This window comes from Zosterops lateralis, assembly GCF_965231275.1.
Source record: "Zosterops lateralis genome assembly, chromosome: 6".
NCBI classification, from domain to species: Eukaryota; Metazoa; Chordata; class Aves; order Passeriformes; family Zosteropidae; genus Zosterops; species Zosterops lateralis.
Window position 1 is genome coordinate 53,915,044 of NC_139761.1, and position 19,886 is coordinate 53,934,929.

Here is a 19,886-nt window from a genome sequence, read left to right on the forward strand (position 1 = left end):
CCGGGCAATTAACACCCTCATCCCAGCAATTAAAGAGAGCGGCCTGTGGCCCCGCCCCCTCAGGCCCCGCCTTCTGAGCCGAGACCTCCAATAGCATAGAGAGGAGCGAGCAGAGCGGCACCCCGAGTGCTCGCCCCGCCCCTAGCAGCCAATGGGAGGGCGGGCCGTGGGGGGCGGCGGGCGGTGATTGGCCGCCGCGGGGGGGCGGGGCCGTGTTTGAACGGCGTGCCGCGCGCGCGCGGCCGTTGGCGCTGGAGCGATGGCGGCGAAGGCGGCCGCGGCGGCGATGGGGCCTGCGGCGGCCATGGGGCCTGCGGCGGCCGCCGCGCGGGCTCTGGAGCTGCCCGCAGAGTGCGACCGGCGTCTGGCGCAATTCCTGCGGCAGGTGGACGAGAACGATATGGTGTGGCTGGATGAGATCTACGAGGAGGCGGTCAGGATGTTTGTCAGGTACCCGCATCCCGCTCCCCGCTAGGCCTCGGCCCCCCTACCCGCCGCCCTCCGTGCTGGTCCCGTCTTGATCTCCCCTTCCTCTCTAGCAACTACACTGAGGAGCTCGAGCTGATGCCCAAGACGCCGTCGCAGAAGAAACGGCAGCGGAGGAAGCGGCTATCGGCCTTGCAGGAGGAAGAGCAGGAGCCCGGCAGGAAGCGGTGAGGGGCGGCGGGAGCGGGGATCGGGGAGCCCCGTTCGGGGCTGGCCGCGGAAAGGGGGAGCTCAGGGGGTGTCCTCGGGGCCTGGAGAAGGGATGGAGCCCATGGGAGGCTGAACAGACCTGCTGCCAAGGGTTCAGGGAAACAGTGCCCTCTACGGAGCGTGTCCTGGCGATCCCCTCCTTTGTCCAGTGGGAGTTCCCCTTCGTCCCGCGCCTCCCGCTGGTGTTAAAGATCCGGTCAGACCCCGGGTGTGGGACATCCTCGGCCGAAAAACATTGGACTTCGATTCTCACGAGAAGTGCTTTTATTGTTGGCTGGTCCTATGTTCCCCTGTCTCCGTCTATTACCTATCTGCTTTAAAGTCATTACATCCCTTAATTACTGTCCCCATTAGCTGCTTAGTGCAGCTCTGTGTCTCCTGGGCCCATCCCAGGTGTTTTGGCTCCATGCCTGTGTGTGCATGGAAGGACTCGGGGCTGTTCCCAACTCCTGTTCCCATCTAACCCACTGTTCCTGTGATCAGACTCTCCAGGAGGAGGAACAGCAGCATCAGGCTGGCGCCTTCTGTGCGATGTTCTCAGCGACTCCAGAACAAAGAGAACCTGGACCTCAGCAGGGCCGAGGCCAAAGAAAACTCTCCACCACAGCGTGTGACACGATCCCGGGCTGCAGCCTCTGCCTGTAGTTCCAAGGTGGTTCCTGAGACCCCTCCTGCCGTGCAGGCAGCAGGGAAGGATCCCTGGGTGGAAGCTGACCACGTTGGTACTGCAGTGCTTCCCCAGAGGAGCAGAGAAAATCTGGTAGAGCTGCTGCCCTCGAGCTCAGGGAATGGCTCTCCCAAGGAACACGGAGTTCCCAAGTCGCCGCTGGCGCCCACAGCCCCTGAGCTGGTGATGCCCTGTACTCCCGAGACCAGCCCTCAGGCTGTGCCCGAGCTGCAGACAGCGAGGGCAGCCAATGTCACCGTCATCTTGAGCCCAGGGGCTGGGCTGGAGGAGGGGGATGGCTCCCCAGGGGAACACAGCCGGGCTCAGGAGCCCTCCCAGCCCCTGAGGAACAGCCCAGGGACTCCGACCGGCTCCCGGCTCAGCCGCCGCTCCGTGCGCCGGAGCCTGATGGGGAAAGCCTCCCTGAGCCGCAGAACTTCCCTGGCAGAGAAATACTCCCTGGCCAGCAAGAGGGAGAGCATGTTGAGGACATCCATCGCCAGGGCAACGAGCAAGAAGAAGGCGGCTCGGAACAGATCCGTGTCCTGCAGCTCCGTGGATGGTGAGTTTGGGTGTCGTGGGGGTGGTTCTGCTGCTTTCTGCTGATGAAGAAAGCAAAGTGCTGGGGCTGGGTCTTCAGGGTGGGGGTTGGAACTGAGCTTCCCATGCTAGACAGGCTGCAATCCCTCATGGAAGTTCTCCCTGGCTTTCTGGAGCCCCTCGTGAGTACAGAAACACAGGTAACTGAATTCAGCCTTGTAAATCACCTGGGACATCAGCATCAGTGTCTCCATTTTCAATATAGCTTTAACCATTGCTGATTTGCTGGGAGGAGTTGCTAATCCTGGCATCCCAAGATGGTTTGGGTTGGAAGGACCTTAAAGGTTACCCAGATTGCTCCAAGCCCCATCTCACCTGGGCTTGGACACTTCCAGAGATGGGGCAGCCAACAGCTCCTCTGGTCAGCTGGTCTTCCCAGTTTCTGTGAGGACAACTGGCAAAGCTGAGAAGGATTTGAGGATTCCAAAGGGGTGATGGATTCTCCTAAACCCCTGCCTGTTTCCTGCAAGGTGAAATTCTCACCAGTTCCCTTCTCCTTAGCAGGATCTGGCTGCTGGTTCTAGAGTTTGTTTGAGAAGGGAATTTTGAGGCTGGACTTTGTAGATTAGAAGTCTCTCACAGTTCTACAGTTGATGGCAGAGGCAGATTTAGGCAAGGACAATCTCATCTAAACTGCTGGAATTATTAAACAGACAAGCTGGAGAGAGACTCTTCATCAGGAACTGGAGTGACAGGACAAGGGAAAATGGCTTCAAACTGAAAGAGAGGAAATTTAGATGGGATATATGGAAGGAATCCTTCTGTTTGAGGGAGGTGAGGTCCTGCATGTGTTGATAGAGAAGTTGTGGCTGCCCCAGCCCTGGAAGTGTGCAAGGCCAGGTTGGACAGGGCTTGGAGCAACTTAGGCAAGTGCAAAGTGTCCCTGTTCAAGTGGTAGGGTGGGAGTGGGTGAGCTTTAAAGTCCCTTCCCACCCCAACCAGTCTGTGATTGATGTTGTGGTTAGTCATGGCAGGTTCTGACTGTGCTGGAGCCTCTGAGCTCAGTGCAGCAGAGCCAGCTGGAATGCTGGCTTGGGAAGCAGCACTCCCACTGTAAATAAGGCTGGCTCTAACTTCTGTTGATGTCCAGTCAGGGCCCTGCAGATAAGCCCGAGGCCAAGCTCTGCCCTATTAATGTCAGCTCGTGGAATATCACCCTGAACTCATCCATAATTTAAAACTTCTTTCCTGCACTGGAACTGCTGGCCACATTCCTGCAAGTGCCACTCGATGTGCTCCCATGCCCCACCCTGGCCCAGGACAGGACAAACCCTCTCTGCAGTGTCTGGAGATCCTTGTCCCACCAGATCCTTGGCTGCACTCCAACCTTACAGCTCAGGTGTGTTTTTTCTTCTCCCACAGCCTCCAGCTCCATAAGTGTGCAAGAAGATGAGGAAACCGTTGTCAAAACTGGGTGAGAATGCTTTCTCTTATTTATTTATTTATCCTCACTACCCTGCTTGCAGGACTTTTTCACTGCCATTCTTGGTGTAAAATACAAGTGGCTTCCCAGTTTCCTCAGTTTTGCTAAGCACAGCCTCTTTTGTCTTTATTTTTTTTCTAGGCCTCCTGGACCTTCCACTCCCCCTAAAATGGTAAGACTTGGACAGGGATTAAAAGCACTTGTGTCTGTGTGGATTTGGGAGAAAAATGTGTGGAATACACCTTATTGGGAAATTTGGGAGCTCTGGCTATGGATTGTCAGGTTTTGTAACCTGTCCCATAGCAGTGGGTGAGGAAGGCACAGAGCATCTGGCTCAGAGCTGTGTGAGCCCATCCAAGCCTCTGTGGTTCTGGTACTCAGACTAGGGAAAATCTTAATCGTAGCATTCCAGAACCAGCAAAACTAAAACCAGCAATTTTTTTCTTTGGGAAATGAAGCACATGTGACCCATGGCTTTGGGTGCAGGTGTTCTGTCAGAAGGGTGTTACAGTCTTGGATGCTTTCCAAGATTCTCTGACTTAAACCTGGCCTTTCCTCTGTCATTTTCCTAAATCGGTTGAAATTGTTGCATATCACCCTGAGCCTGACCTGAGCTTGGCTCTTCCTTTTTAACCTCTTGCTAGAGATCAGTGTGGGGAGATTCAGTCTCCAATCTTTACAGATAAAAAAACCTTATAGTTCAGGAAAGTTTAGTTCAGCTGATGTCATGGTTTTGCACACTGTGTTTTTAAAGCTTCTTTTGACCTTTTGGTCAGACCTGCAGGTAATTCAACACTTGTTAGTTTGGACACACACAGAAATTTGTGAATATTGTTGAGGTCAACACCTTTCCCTCCACAATCCTCACTGAGAAAGTAATCCTGGGATCATGTCAGTGTTTTGTCCAGAATAAATTTCAGTGAGCAGAGCCTGAATTAATGGAGCAGAGCAGTAACCTGAAGCACTTGTGAAAACAAGGAGAGCTCTTACAGCTGTGCAGAAATTCAAAAACGTCAGTTTTTCTAGGCCCTGCAGAAACAACTGGGGAGGATGAATTCTCCATCAATCCCTTTTCCTCTCTTCCCAAGGCAGCACTGTGAAGTGCTGACCAGGAGCTAATGCTGGTGCTGCTAGCAGAGAGCAATTCCAGAACCACAACCCGTTATCTCAGCGGAGCGTGCTCCAGCCTAAGTGCAGAGGCAGAGAGCAGCGATGGGTATCCCATAACAAACAGATAAATCATGGAAATGAGCCATTTGCCCGCTGTCTCCAGGCTCCCCATTCACCACTGCTCAGGGAAATGGGAACGCTGGCTCTGGCCAGAGCTCTGGCAGCACAGATTTACAGCTTGGAAGGCTCCTGGCCTTAATAGTTGATGAGCTGGTTGAGTTTAAGCAGCGCAGATGCTCGTGTTAATGTTCCTGCCTCTCCTGATGATGCAGCATCCAGGGCTTTGCCAAGAGGTGGTTTGGAATTCCTTGGTAATGCTGCTGACCTTACTTGTGTGAGAACCACCCTACGATCTGAACCAGGAATGGGCTGTTTCCACGTGCGATTGTCCTGAAACCCCTTTGCTTTTCCCGCAGGATTTCCAAAGCCCTCGGATGTCCCTTCGCTCTCACACAGTCAGCAGAAACGGGCAGCCCCAGGAAACGAACAGCAGTGGTAATTCCAGAGGGTTTTGGGGCAGCACTTTGGGAAGGTATCATTTTGGGAGGCTGGCTAGGAAGCTGGAAAGATTGACTGGTTAATTTGAGAGTTCAGTTTGAAAGATTAATTAATGTTTGATGAGCAGGGATTTGTTTCAGACAATTAGCAGTGAGAAAACTGTGCTGTAGTTATTTCCATCCTGGCAAGCACATGGAGATGGATATAATGAGGCTGGAGGGTTGTGGGAGGCCCAGTTGAGCCCTGTTGCTGAAGCTGTGCAGAACCTAGACAGCTTTGGGCAGCTCTCCTTTATCTGGAGTTTCCAGGTGGGAAAGGTGCCATGTGAGGCAGGTCCTGCCGTGCCCACTCAGGTTTTGCTGTTCAGTAAACTGCTGCATCCCTTCTCTGCTGACAAATCTGTGTTGGAGAGGATTTTTTCCTGATAAACTCACTGTGTAACTGTTCTCTTTCAGAAAACAACTTACATAAGAATGGGGAGACCCTGGAGCCACCCCAGAGTGCCAGGTATATTCTGGTTGAAAGTGTCTCAGGCAGGCTGTGGTCCTGTTCCAAACAGGTTCAGTGCTGGGATGTTGTTTGCTGGCCTCAATGTTTTTGACTGTGAAACTTCTGCAAATAAGTTTTCCCTGCCTCCATGATACTGTGATTTAATTTTTATTTTCTCTTGTATTAGGAATTTATCTATTGGCTAACTGTGCATGCACAATCTTAATCACAGACTGATTTGGGTTGGAAAGGACATTAAAGCCCATCAAATTCCACCCCCTGCCATGGGCAGGGATGCCTTCCACTATCCCAGGTTGCTCCAAGGCCCATCCAACCTGGCCTTGGACACTTCCAGGCACGGGGCAGCCACAGCTTCTGTGGGCAACCTGTGCCAGGGCCTCCCCACACTGGAATCTCTCTTAAGCCCAGGGTAGTTTATGGCTCTTTCCAGCCCTGACTCAGAGGCATGAGGAGGATTTTCCCGGTGTGATGGGCTGTGCTGTCTCACAGGAGGAAGCCGAGCTACAAGAGAGCCGTGGACGAGCGCTACGACCACCAGCAGGCAGAGGAGGGAGGGCTGTCTCCTCTCAGGAGGAAGACCCCATCCCCAGTCCTGCCAGCCAGCAAGGTGAGTGCCTTGTAACTCTGGAATGCCTCACCAAGAACTGTTTTTATCACCCCTGCTCACACTTTGATGTTCCTCCCACAGGTGGTGCGCCCGTTCAAAACATTCCTGCACACGGTGCAGAAGAACCAGCTCCTCATGACACCGACCTCCATGGGGAGGAATGGGGTCATAAAATCCTTCATCAGGTACAACACCCCTCTCCAGGCTGATCCCAAGGTAAGAGGAGGCTCTGCTGTAAGCCAGTACACAGTGGTTTCATTAAATGCCTAACTTAAAGCACAGCCATGAGAGGAGTTTTGCAACCCATTTGAAACTGAGTGATTTGGTCTATTTACACTTAAATAAATATAATTGGGGTTAGTTAGCTTCCTGAAGAATTCCAGTCTGAACTCCAAGCTTTATTCCTGCATCTTTCCCCTGTACTATTGGCAGGTAACAGTCAGAAATGAAAACTGGGAAACAGAAATTTAGTGGATTGTGAATGTTGAGTTGTATTGATAACTGAAGCTTGTAGATTACAGGTCTCCTTTCTAGGACTTCTCTCATGAGTGAATAGAGCAAATACCTCTTAAATCTTTAAAGACTTTGGAGGTTTTCCAAACCCTTGAGGCAGGAGGAAACATGAGGCTGTCCTGGATGTGGGGCCAGTCAGACAACTGCTGGTGTCCAGATTGAGCAGGCATCATTATCACTGATGGATCCTGTTGGGACCAGCAGCACACCTTGGCTGGCTGCAGGCAGATGATTCTGCACTACCCCAGGGAGCTTTCTAAGCCCCTGGTTTTCCAAGCCAGGAGCAGTTTGGGAGGGAGGGATTTGAGGGCTTGTTCTAGACAAGGATGTAGCTTCCTGGATTCACTCAGAGCCATGCTGGAAGGTGTGTGCTGAGCAGGGATTACTCATACTCCTGATACCCAACCACTCACCTGCAAAGTAGGCAGCTCTGGGGCTGGTTTTCCCTTGCAGGAGAGCTGAGAGGGAGAAAGAGGAGGGCAAGATGCAGAAATTGGTATTGCTACATCTAGCAGCCTAATGGCAGAGCTTCCTAGAGCTGTGCTCAGAGGCTGGCTGTGCTCCAGGAGGTCAAGGAAGGCCATTGGGAAGTAGTGAAGGATTCCAGCTTCAATCTCATTGGGTCCCTGCTGATGTTAGTGTCAGTGCTACAAAGGAGTTAATAGGATGAGAAAAGAGTCTTGTGGCTAGGGAGTGCTTTCTCTGCTGCTGTCAGTTTGTGGAATGTTTTAGGTTTCATTCCAGTGCAGGCAGCTCCCCCTTGGGAGTTTTTCCGTGTGGGAGCTAAACATAACTAAATAGCAGCAGAGCAATAAGATATTATTGTTAGTTTTATATTAACCAGGTTGGAGGCTGACAGCACCGAGCATTTACAGCACAGAGCCCAGTGTAAGGGATTCCCTTGGATAATGCCCATGCTGACCTCTGGGTTTGTGCTGAGACCAGGCCCACTTTGGCACAAAGTGGGTTGATGTTAATCCATTTGCTGTGGTTGTAGCAGTGGCTGGATCTTGCTCCCCTGGCTGACAGGGTGCCTAGGCTGGGTCAGGAAAAGGAGGAGAAAGCCCCTGTTTGGCTGGCACATGGAGCTGGCCGCGTGCCGGAGCATGCTGGGAGCTCTCGGAGTGCTCGTGGTTCACCACCAGCTCTTCCCTCGTGGGAGGCACAGGCGCCAGCGGGAGCTCAAGGTGTTTCCTGGAGCACCATCTGTCCCCGCGCTCGCCGCAGGAGGCGGGAGCTGTGCCAGGCATTAGCGCTGCTTGGTGGCTCCTTTGCACCAAAAGAAAGCACGGGGCTGGCTGCCTGCAGTTCCTGAGGATGCTGCCTGGGCTTCCAGACCTGATGGTCCTGTTTCAACACTCCAGCTTCTCCTCTTGCTCCCTGAGATTCACAGCAGTGTTTTCCTCGCATAAGTCCATTCATGGCCGGGTCACAGGCTGCCTGAGCTCTGCTCCAGGGCTGTCACCAACCCATATTCCTGCCTGCAGCTCCTTGCTGTCCCCTCTGGGCCCATTGCCCAAAGCAGCTGAGGTGGGAAAGAGTACTGGCTAGTGAGTACAATGACATTTCAATTTCTCTCAGGCAAAGGAGAGGCAGAAGCTGGAGACTCTGCGGAAGAAGCAAGAAGCTGAGCAGCAGAGAAGGCAAAAGCTGGAGGAGGAGAAGAAACGGCGACTTGAGGAAGCAAAGCTGTGAGTAGATGTGGTCACTCTGCTTTTGGCACCTGTAGGTTCCTGTGTTCAGGTGTTTTATCTTGAAGGAACTGTGCAAGCAGCAGAAGCTCCTGTGGGCACAGGCAGTGTTTGTCCTTGGGGTATCTCTGGAATGCTGATAACAAAGCACTGACTGTCCTTGCTGCCCACTGCTGCAGCTTTCTTTCTTGAGTCCCCACTTTCTGACAGAGCTTACACATGGCTGGTGCTTAAATGAATGGGAAATTTGGGCCATAGAATTTCCTGCTGTGTCTCTTTGGCCTTGTGCTGAGCTAGGGGGAGCTCGCCTGGCTGGAACGCCATGGTGAGCTGGGCTGTGTCCTCAGGAAGCGCGAGGAGCGCCTGCGCAAGGTGCTGCAAGCCCGGGAACGGGTAGAGGAGATGGAGAAGGAGAGGAAGAGGAGGATCGAGCAGAAGATTGCGCTGTTTGATGAGAAGACCGAGAAGGTATAGCCTTTGCAGAGCTTATTTGGGACAATCAGTAGCCACTGAGGCAGCTGGCACCAGACAAATGTGCTCTCTGGAAAGAGGGGCATGGAGGCTGCTTGGATTCTAGAGGCTGAACCAAAGAGTAGTTGAATAAAGAACTTTCCAGAGTGATGATGATCCTGAGGGACAGCCTTTCTCTGGCTACAGATAATGGCAGCTGAACCCCTGTTTTTCCATAATCATGAATCTAAATGGGCTTTATTAGTGCTCTGGTAGATGAGAGAAGGACTTGCAGTAGATAAAGGTGGCCTAATGGCCCCAAGGTTTTATCTGCTGTTTTTTCCAGCTGAGTAATAGCTGAACAGGGGAAAGAAAACATCCTTCCTTCGGAGCTTTCCTCACATCCCAGACTTCCAGGCAATTTATGCAGGGGCCTAGTGGTCATTTGTCTGCTTTAATTATCTCCAGCTGCCTGTCTGCATGGCTCTGAGTTTATATTCCAATGGCTGTGTGGGACTGGATGTATAAACCCCCAGGATGGGGTCAGCTCTTCCTGGGAGGATGCCAGGATGGATGTCATTGCCCTAAATATGACCTTTTTAAAACAAAGCACAGTTTTTGTTTTAAAACAAAACAACCCCCTTGGTTCCTGGAGGAAAAGGAGGGAGCATTTGCCCTGTGAGGGGTCCTGTTGTGCTGTCCTACCTGAGACCTGAGACTGGGTCTGTGTGTGCTCCAGGTGCGGGAAGAAAGGCTGGCAGAGGAGAAGATCAAGAAGAAAGTGGCTGCCAGGAAGATGGAGGAAGCTGAGGCCCGACGCAGGCAAGAGGAGGAGGCCAGGAGACAAAAAGCTCTGCAGCAGGTGTGTGTGTGGGCCTGTTCTGCCCCACAGGCAGAGCTGGGCAGGGGATTCACCTGGGAATTAACCCCTGAGATGTTTCCCTGCCATGTAGCTATGGGGATTTGGTCAAGTGAGGGGTTCCTGGTGCTGTCCCCTGGAGCCTACTCCTGTCAGGTAAGTAATTCCTGTCTGGGTGTACAGGAGGAGGAGGAGGAGCGCCGACGCAGGGAGCTGATGCAAAAGAAGAAGGAAGAGGAGCAGGAGCGTGCCCGGAAGATCGCTGAGCAGAGGCAGGCAGAACAGGAGCGGGAGAGACAGTTGGCTGCAGAGAGAGAACTGGAGAGGAAGAGGGAGCAGGAGCGGATCCAGGCAGAAAAGTAAGGCAAAATCCCCATTTATGTACCAAATGCTGTGCTGGGATCGAAATGCAGCCATACCAGAGGGCAGGAGTGGAAGGCTGGAGCAGCAGGGAGCTGCAGTGACCCAGCAGCACAGCTCTGGGCTGCTGCTGGTGCTGAGCTGCCAAGGAAGAACTCTGGGCTCAGGGATGTCAGGAGTGTTGTGGGGAGTGCCTGAGGAGCTGTGAGCGAGGGAGGGCCCTGGTGTGGTTCTGGGAGTGAGGGCCTGTGCTGTGGTCCCCAGGCTCCGGGAGCAGCAGGAGAAGGCTGCCCGCCTGCAGAAGGAAACAGCGGCTGCTAAGGAGCGGCTCCGCAAGGAGATGGAGAAGAAGGAGGTAAGTGATTGATTTTGGGAGGGGATAGAGCCACACAGTCTGGCCTCAGCAGCTGTTGCTGTTGGAACAGCTCAGCTGGGACAATGTGGGGAGCCCTGAAGAGCTACTGTGGCATTTCTGAGCAGGAAGTGGGACCTGTTTGACACAGTTACAGTTACCATGGGGAGACTTGGCCTCTAAAAATACAGTTTACTAGTCTAGAAAGAGGCCAAGATCAGTAGCACATACTTCTGCAGGTGGTCAGCTGGTTTCTGGCTATCATAGCCCCAAGATAAAGTCAGCAGCAAGTTTTCCAAGGCAGGAGGCCCTGTCTTTGTCAGGGAAAGGCAGCTGATGCTTGGGCGTGGGGGTCAGTGTGTTTGTGTGCCCTTCTGAGGAGGCTGCACCATGTCCCAAACACTCCTCAGCAGCACAAGGAACAGCTGTATTGAGATGCTTGGGTATTTTGCTGGCCATACAGATGGATGACTGGGTTGACAGTGTAGTTCCTAAGGGTAATCCTATGGGTGTCTCTTGGCAGCAGGAGCAGCAGATGCTGGCGGAGAAGAAGAGGCAGGAGGAAGAGCAGAAGAGGAAGAGGCAGGAGGAAGAGGAGAAGAAACTGTCAGAGGAGCAAAAGGCCAAAGACAATGCCCGGGTACCACTCCTGGAGAACAAGGAGGTAACTGGTCCTTAGAGGTGACGGCACAGTTCAGTCCCAGCACTGACCCACTCTTGCCTTGGGCAGTTCCACCGTCTGCTCTGATCTGCCTTTCCAATAACACAGGAATTCTGTCAGTCCTGGTTATCTGGGGTTGACTCCACCAATGTTTCAATGATGGTGGGAAGGGAAGCAGGAGGGATTGGACAGGGTTCCTGGCTGTGGATAAAACAGCAGCTGTTGGAGCTGTCTTTAAGTGTCTCTTAAATACCGGAAAGACCTCCGGGGCAGAAAGTGCTCAGTTTTATTTCGGGTCAAATTTGGGAACAGCCACAAGGTGGCAGCACAGCCTGTGGAATGATGGTTTGGCCGAGAAGAATCCTGCCGGTGTGTGCTCATGTCCTAAACGTTGACAACAAACAAGTGGCTCTTGTCTCCTTGAAATGCTCACAATCTTAATCTTTAAATGCAGGACCAGTGGGTGGGAGTTAATCTCACTGGACACAAAGCCATGAAGGGAGTCTCTGGTGCGGAAGGACAATTGTGTCCAACTCTCCAGAGACTCATTTCCTTATTGAAAATTGAATTTTTACTGAAAATTTCCAGTTTAAAAACCTGAAATTCACAGTTGTAGGTTTTCTCCTGCCCTTACACTTTCCCCCTGTGCTGCTTCCACTAGTGTGAGCTCAATTTGGCTGAGCTGGGCAGGTTCTCTGTACAGCAATTAGCAGTTTTATATCATTCATCAAGCCCAGAAGTTGAGTTGCAGAGTGTTTAGAGCATGTGACTCTGCTCCAGTAACATCAAACCTCCAGTCAACCTTGGCTTGACTGTGGTGGAGCTCTGTTCTATTAGACCCGTTAGATTTGTCTATTGCTTTGTGCTCATGCCACAGATGAAAAATTAATTAGCTTAATTAAACAGGAGAAGGCCATGTACAGCCATCACTGGGTCACAACTCTGGAACTTGGGTCAAGCTCTCAGGTCCAAACTTGAGAACTGCCAGATTCAGGGTTTGCTATGAGGTGACAGGGCGTGAGTTGGCGATGAGCTGGTCCTGCTGTAGCTTGGAGCCTGATGGTGCTGCTGCATCCAACACCTGTGGAATGTGTTTCCCTTCTAGAACTCCCCTGCCTGCAACTCGTATGAGATGACTCCGCAGAGCAGGAAGGAACTCAAGGTGCCTGTGACAAGCTCCAACGACTACGGGATGGACCTGAACAGCGATGACTCGACAGATGACGAGAGCCAGCCACGCAAGCCTGTCCCTGCCTGGGCCACTGGTATGTGTGGGTGGAGGGAGGTGTGTGTCCAGGGCCCCCAGCAGACTGTGGAACCTGCTGTGTGGTTTTGCCCAGTTCCTCCTGCCTGGAGGAGTGTAAAGTACTCCAGCATGGAAGGAGTACTTCTGTGTCCAAGACTGGACAGGAGCTTGGAGCAACCTGGTCTAGTGGAAAGTGGATGGTCTAGTGGAACTGGATGAGTTTTAAAATCCCTTCCAACTCAACAAGTTCCGTGATTCAATGTGGAATGTGGAATCAGGGGCTCCTCCACCACGTAGGGATCTTGTCACAATGTAATGAGGGACAAATACACTGCTTATCACTCCAATGCCTTAGAGTGGTGAGAAATGAGCAGGGCAGGGACATGCCACATACAACAACCTACACAGCAATCCCAGTTAACAAAATTAACAAAACCCTCATCTGTTCCTGCAGGGAATCAGCTTAGCCAGGCTGTGATCCGGCAGTACTACAACCCTCCTGACGTGGACGCGCTGTTCGGGGCCATCCCCAGCCCCAAGCTGGAGGACATCTTCTACAAGAACAAACCCCGCTACTTCAAGCGCACCAGCTCGGCCGTGTGGCACTCCCCGCCCACCCTGGTGGCCAAGCCAGCCCTGGGGCTGCCCTGTGGGCTCAAGAAGCCCTGAGGTGAGCGCTGGTGTGCAGCAGGTGTGCCTTCCTGTCTCCAGGTGAGGAAGGAGTAACTCTTCACTTTAAGTATTTAGGTTCTAACGTTGAATAAATGGCAGCTTTTCCTGGGTTCCTGTGCCTCGCTTTGCGGGGCTTGTTTCGGTCAGGCCAAGCCGTGAGGTGCTGCCCCGGGAAGTGCCTCTCTCTTACCCTTAGCTTGGAGCTGGCATAGACTCAGATCTTCATCGGGTGAGGGGTGTCACCTGAAGCTGTGTGATTCCCCCTCTCTGTCATGCAGGCCTGGCAGTGCCTGCCATCATTTGTACATCTGTGCTGCCCTCGAGGCCAGTGGCAGCCAGGAACCACTGCACCAGGGCACAGTCCGGCCTGCTCCATTGCTCTTCCCAGGAAGGTGTTCCCAGGTGTGCTCTTCATCTCCTGCAATCCCAATGGGAGTCATTGCTCTGTTTCCCCTCCACGTGTGTGGTGGTGTCCATCAGCTCGGCATGGCTGACATTGCCACAGCTGGGGCGGGAGCACAATGAGGGTCTCAGTGACATTCTGTCAGCTGTGGGGAGATGTGACCAAGGTGTGACCATATCCCCGAGGACCCGCAAGTGTGTGAGCCAGCTCTAGGCCTCAATAGGAGAGACTCTGCGAAGGTTCTGGCAGACTTTTTTTGTTTCTCAGTGAAATTCCATCTGTGAGGCCAGATGAGATTAAGGGGATGTTTTTAACCTTAATCCCACTTGTTCACCTTGGCTATGGCTCAGCATCAACTCGTTGTTTCTCGGCCTCTTTAGCACTTCCTGTTCAGTGAGCCGCTGTTAACCGTACTCTGGCCAACCCAATTACATTGAACCAAAAATTCCAGCTCAGCCTTCCCATTCCAGGAGCCCATGGTGGTTCAGTCATTCCTTCTGCACCCAACCCAGCCTTGGAAAACCCCTGTAGAGACTGTGCTTTGTGTAAAGGAACGTGATCCTGTCTGTGTTTCTGTAGCCAATGCACTGTTTGCCAACAAACATTCTTCAAAAGATGTGAGTTTTGTATTTAAATACACTGGTGTCTGTATTCTGGGGCTGCTCTGTATGTACACATCTGTATCTGTGGAGCGTCTGTGCTTCCGGGGTTGCTCTGTAGATCCAGGTCTGGCTATTGCTGTCTGTACCCATGGAGGGCCTGTGTTCCCATGGCTGTCCTGTGCTTCCATGTCTGTATCCGTGCAACCGCGATTTCTTGTACAAAAGCTTCTGAGCTGGCCAAACACTGTTGGATAAAGTGAGTTTAATCATCTCTGGGCTTCTCACAGCTTTTTGTTACAGAAATTGAGTGTTTGGAGTCTGTCTCTTTTGTGCTGATTCCTTGAGGCAAGAGAATGTCATGTCTGGGGAGAATTTCTAATCTCCAATGGAAAATGTATCCCTGGGGGTTCCCCAGCACGTTGTAGCACCTAATGATTTTTAAGGTTTGGGGCCCTCTTGGCTATGGGTCCACTGGGGACATTGCTCAGTGCCCAGCCCCTGTCTCTGTGCTGTCAGCCTGGCTGCAGATGAGACACCCCTGTGTGCAGAGCCAGCTCCCACCCCCCAGGCACAGACAGGGAGACAACACTCAATTCAACTCACACATAATTTATTAGTGACAAAGGGGCTGTCTCCAGGCATGAGGGGATGTCACCCAGGTGGGGGGCTGACACTGTGTCACTGGGCTGGGGAGGCAGTGGGGAAGGGGGGTTTGAACAACATGGTGTAACCCGGTGTGGGGACGTGTCCTCACGTTGGGAAGGACACACAAAGCATCCTCATGGGTGCGTGGGGACTCACAGGGTCCAGGTCTGTCCCCAGAGGTGTAACAGGCCCCAGGTGTGGCACGTCCCTGTCCCTCAGGCTACCCGCGCTCGCAGATGAGCTCGACGACGCTGTGCTCCATGGGCACAGGGTCCAGGCAGCGGTGGGCGGCGCTGGCGGCCACCTCGTCCAGCAGCCCCTGCACCACGCGCTCGTCAGAGGCAAAGCGCCACAGGTAGAGCTGCAGGTAGTGCCCGTCCACCTGCACCTGCTGCAGCCCGAAGCGCCCCAGCGTGCGCAGCCGCACGCACTCCAGCAGCGTCTTCAGGCTGATCTTGATGATCCCCGTCAGCACCGACACCTGTGTGAGGGGACAGCGGGGACACGTGTCCACATGGGATATGGGGGCCCTTGTCCTGACTGCCACTCCCCAGGAGCTCCTGAGCATGGGGACATGTGGCACATGGACACCCTTGGCCTGGTCACTACACAGATCCCCCTCCTCCCACCGGAGTCCAGATACCTAGGACAGGGGACACTGGGAACACCCTTCTCCTGGTCATCAGCTCCCAGGGACCCTCTGAGCCCTGACACCAGGGGCATGTGCCAGTGGGAAGGTGGGCAGTTTGGGGCCTCTAGCGATGTTTAGGTATACGGTGGTGTCCCCACGACCTCACCTTGTTGAACTCAACAGGGCTGAAGATGTCAATGCGCTCAGAGAAAAGCTTCTGGATGTTGCTGAGCAGATGGGTGTCCATGGGGGCACTGAGGACATGGACACAGGGACAGTCAGGGACTTGATAGAGCCAGGGATGTGGGGACAGGGGCACAGGGACCATTAGGGGCCATGGAGGGGGTAAGAGGATGCAGGGATGGTTTTGGGGACAGAAAAGCAGGGGATGGTCCCAGGACATGGGGAGACAAGACAATTGAAGGACACAAGGGCTATAGGGATCACCAGGGGATTCTGGGACAGTTGTAAGGAACCCAGGGATTGTTGGGACAAACAGGGATCATCATTAGGACAGTATGGGGACAACTAAGGGCTGTCAGGATAGTGGGAGGATATTGGAACTGTCTGGGAACATGAAGAGGGTGACAGGGAGCCTGGGGGTGCCAGAGTGACCCAGGGGTGGCAGGGCTGACCTAGGGGTGTAGCTGGGGGCATAGCGGCCGGGTGCCCGCGAGCTGCTGTAGACGGAGAAGGCGCGTCTGCTGGAATCGCTGCTCTGCGCCCGCCTCACCCCCTCCTCGAAGAGCTGCCCCACCTGTGGGTGGCACCACACCCTCAGCACCCAAAGGCCCCTCCTGGGACCCCCCCCAAACCACACAGCATCCCTCAAAGTCTTTGTGACCCTCCCACACCCTTCCAGGATCCCCATAGAGCCACACAGGGATCTTGGGCAAACCCTCTGGACCCCTCCAGGGGTATCCAACCCCCTCAGCTCTGGTGTCAGCCTGACCTGCACGTCGATGGCAGTGATGTCCTCCACCACGCGCTTCATGACGGCGCGCACGTTGCGGGGCTCGACGGTGCCCAGCCAGTCGCGCGTCTCGACGCTCTTGCGCAGCATCTGCGCCACGGCCGCGCCCTGCACCTGCACATAGTGGTCCAGCAGCCGCTGCGCCGCTGCCCGCGCCTCCGCACACAGCGCCGGCCCTGGTGTCACTGCTGGCCCTGAGTCCTGGGGACACACACAGCTGGGATCAGCCCCCCACCTCCTCTGCAGTGCTGTCACTGCGGGGAATACGAGGGGCATGGGGACATGTGGAGATACCTCCCCTCCCTGTGACTCTGTGTCTGATGTCCTGGGGACACAGGGACTTTGGTAACAGGTGGGACACTGCCTGAAGCAGCATCACTGCCCCTCTTACGTGTCCTTGGGGCTTCAGGGGCCCTTGAGGCCACGCAGAACCCCCCTGAAGATCCCTTGGGGACATTTAGGATCCCCTTAGGGCCATTTAGGGGCTCACCAGGGGCGGGAATTGCTCATCGGTGAGGGTGAGGATGTAGCTGATGGTGGAGTTCTCGTAGTCCAGGCAGAGACGGGCGAGGAGCAGCAGCAGGGCCGGGGGGGCGGCGGGAGCTCCCCGCTCAGCTGGGCCGTCAGCAAAGCCACGGGCGGTGCGGCACAGCCAGCGCACGAAGGCCACCACCAGTCCCTCACGCACTGCTGTCACACAGAACTCCCCCTGTGCCACAAATGGGGAGGAAGGTCACACCTCAAAACCCTCCAAACTGCCCTGTACGGACTCCAAACCACCCCGTGTGACCCCCAACCTGCCCTATGCCACCCACAGATTGTTCCACTAACCCCCAAAATGCCCCCAGCTCCCTCAGCCTGTCCAGTGCCCCCCAGAATGCCCCAGCCTGTGGTGCCCCACCTTGAAGTAGGGCAGGCTGGCGAAGGCGACGTCCCTGGCGGTGAAGAGCTGCACGTAGGCCAGCACGGCCTTGAGCTGGCCCAGCACGGAGGCGGCCAGCGTGGCCAGCAGGTCGGGCAGGCCGGGCCCCTCTTTGCCGGGGGGCCGAGGGGCGGCCAGCGCCTGGCGCACGTCCCCCAGGCAGCCCAGGAAGAAGGTCTGCAGGGCGCGCAGGTAGCGGTCCACGCGCTCGCGGGCGGCCCGGGCCACCAGCGCAGCGGCGGCGTCGGCGCCCGCGGGCAGCAGCTCGAGCAGCGCGCGCAGCCGGCGGTGGAAGCGGTCCAGCGCCCGCACCAGCAGGGACGTGTCGCCCAGGCCGCGCTCCAGCGCCAGCCGCCGCTCCAGCAGCTCGAAGTAGCGCGTGGCCAGCGCGGCGGCGAAGGGCTCCAGGCGCCCCGTGTCCTCGCCGAAGAGCGCACGGTATGAGCCGGCCAGCTGGCACAGCGTGCCCACGAAGGCCGAGCTGCCGCGGTCCACGAAGTCCAGGATGTCGGAGGCGGGAGGCGGCGGTGTGGTGGCCACGCCCGAGGGGTCGGCCGCGGGCAGCTCGGCCTCCAGCGCCGCCAGCTCGGCCTCGAGGCGCGCGCCCGCCTGGCTCAGGAACTCCTCGCTCAGCTCCTCAGCTGGCTCCTCCAGCTGCAGCAGCATCTCCACGCACTCAGTGAGTTCCTTGGGGTCCAGCTTCTCCTCCCTGGTGGTCGGGAGGGCCCAGGATTAACAGTGGCATGGCAGAAAATGGGGAAAAAGCAAGAGAAGTCATTAGTAGGCTCCAGAGTGGACACCCCAAACCTGCCTTTCCCAGTGCTGCCATGGGCAGGCTCCGGGGGGGACGCACCGGAGGCGCGTGCGGAGGCGCCGGGCCAGGTCAGCCATGATGGCGTGGCTCTCGTCCTCGATGGCGCGGAAGGAGGGCAGGTGGCGGTAGTGGCGCAGGACGGCGCGGGCACGGGCGTGGCAGCGCAGGGCACGGGCGGGCTCCGTCCCCGCCCAGCACCGCAGCCGCCCCGGCACCTCCACCAGCGCCTGCAGCTTCCGCAGCAGCGCCTGCACCCCTGCAGGGACACGGGGTGGGGACACAAATGCAGCAGGGTGAGACACAGGGCTGGGACCATCTCCTGGATCTGCCCCCCATGGGGGGACACCCACCCCCTAGATGTGCCCCACATGATTTATCCCCTGGATAAATCTCCCCCCGGTGTGGCCCCGCTCCGTACCGGCCAGCTGGGCACCGCGGCGGTGCCGGTCCTGCAGCGCGGCGCTGACCCGGGCGCTGGAGGCGCTGATGGCCGCCATGTTGGCCGCCAGGTCGTCCATCTCCGCCTCCATGTGCCGGAAATCCACCTTCATCTTACGGATGGTGTCTGGGGAACACGAGTCAAGTGACAAGTCCCTCGGCTGCCCAGCCCCGCCCAGCACACCACAGCCAACCCCCCAGGGAAGGCTGGTGACAGGACTGGCTGTCATTGGTCTCCAGAGGGAACCACCACATTCCCCAGGGCAGCTTCCCAGTGCTCCCAGAGTAGACATCCCCAAATCCTTATTTCCCATCATTGCCATCAGTAGATTTCAGAGTGAACATCCCCAAATCCCTATTTCCCGTCGCTGCCACCAGTAGGCTCCAGAGGGAACAGCTCACCAGTGGCGGAGATGAACTTGTTGTAGTTCTCGTAGAGCAGGGTCTGCATGTCACTGTCCAGGGCACGGATCTCCCTGCCCAGCGCAGCCTCGCGGGCCAGGAGCTGCCCCAGGGGACACTCGTTGCGCACCTGGGGGGGACAAAGGATGCACATCTGCCCCTGGTTACCTCCAGTGCCCCCCCTGGAGCCCCCTAATTGAGACCATCAACTGCCCTCCATAGTCAGTCTGGGACCCTCAGCTGCCCTCCAGAATCCCTAAACTGTCCCCCCTGCATTCCTCCCGGGATATGGAAGTCTTCCCCAAGAGCCTCTCCCCTGCCATCCAAGGATCCCCCCTGAGCAATGCTAACTGCCCCAATCCAGCTGCTCCAGAGCACTTCAGTACCATGGCCGCAGGGAATCAGTGTCCATAGGGAAGCACATCCATAAGGTCCCCGAAGAGGCCCTTTCAGGGATCCCCTCAGGATGGCGGGGGTCCGAAGGTTCTGGGGACCCCCCGGTCCTCCCCCGCCAGGGTTGGCGCCACCCACCGAGATCCCTCGTGACGAGGCCCCGCGGGGACCTCCCGGGGCCCACCGGAGTCCCGGAGCCCTGGCCAAGGTGGGAGTGCCCGCGGGAGGGTCTCCTTGCTCACCTTGGTCATGAACACCTCCGGGTCGAAGTGGGGCCCGTTGATGTCGGTGGGGTCCGGGGCCGCCTCGGCCGCCTCGGCAGTGGACGGGCCATAGTAGCGCTGGAGCGGCCCGTGGGGACGCCGCCACCCGCCGCCCCCGGTGCTCCCGCCGGTGGCCTCGGGGCTGCCTGCGGGCCCGCTCCCGGCCCCGCTCCCCGCTGTCACCGCCGCCATCGCGCCGCCACTTCCGCCCCAGCCGCCGCTTCCGGCTCCTCCTTACGTCACTTCCGATGCGGCGCCCGGTTGCCATGGCGGCGGGGAAGCGGCGCCGGACATGGCGGGGCCCAGTTACCGGGGCTGGGGGCGGCCGCGATTGGGGCGGAGCCGCCGCGGCCCGTGTCCTGCTGCGCCCCGGGGACAAGGACTCCCGTGAGGACGCAGATATGGGTGGAGACACCGACCCTCGA

At 56.2% G+C, this 19,886-nt stretch overlaps 2 protein-coding genes across 2 annotated transcripts; one reads left to right on the forward strand and one right to left on the reverse strand.

The window, feature by feature from the left end:
- Positions 1-259: 259 nt before the first annotated feature.
- Positions 260-14,221, forward strand: INCENP (inner centromere protein; the record flags this gene model as incomplete). The annotated part of the gene is made up of 17 exons (XM_083862554.1): positions 260-450; positions 540-653; positions 1,180-1,925; positions 3,326-3,377; positions 3,528-3,558; positions 4,973-5,051; positions 5,510-5,561; positions 6,054-6,171; positions 6,253-6,387; positions 8,266-8,375; positions 8,723-8,843; positions 9,565-9,687; positions 9,868-10,043; positions 10,309-10,399; positions 10,920-11,060; positions 12,163-12,322; positions 12,758-14,221. The coding sequence occupies 17 exons, from the start codon at positions 260-262 to the stop codon at positions 12,970-12,972; spliced, it is 2,655 nt and encodes an 884-aa protein (XP_083718680.1). The 3' UTR covers positions 12,973-14,221.
- Positions 14,222-14,584: 363 nt separating this feature from the next.
- VPS51 (VPS51 subunit of GARP complex) lies at positions 14,585-19,653 on the reverse strand (the record flags this gene model as incomplete). Its single annotated transcript, XM_083863812.1, has 10 exons — positions 14,585-15,106; positions 15,423-15,510; positions 15,892-16,013; positions 16,209-16,430; positions 16,720-16,938; positions 17,131-17,860; positions 18,005-18,221; positions 18,384-18,530; positions 18,806-18,935; positions 19,441-19,653. The coding sequence occupies 10 exons, from the start codon at positions 19,651-19,653 to the stop codon at positions 14,846-14,848; spliced, it is 2,349 nt and encodes a 782-aa protein (XP_083719938.1). The 3' UTR covers positions 14,585-14,845.
- Between the last annotated feature and the right edge of the window lie 233 nt (positions 19,654-19,886).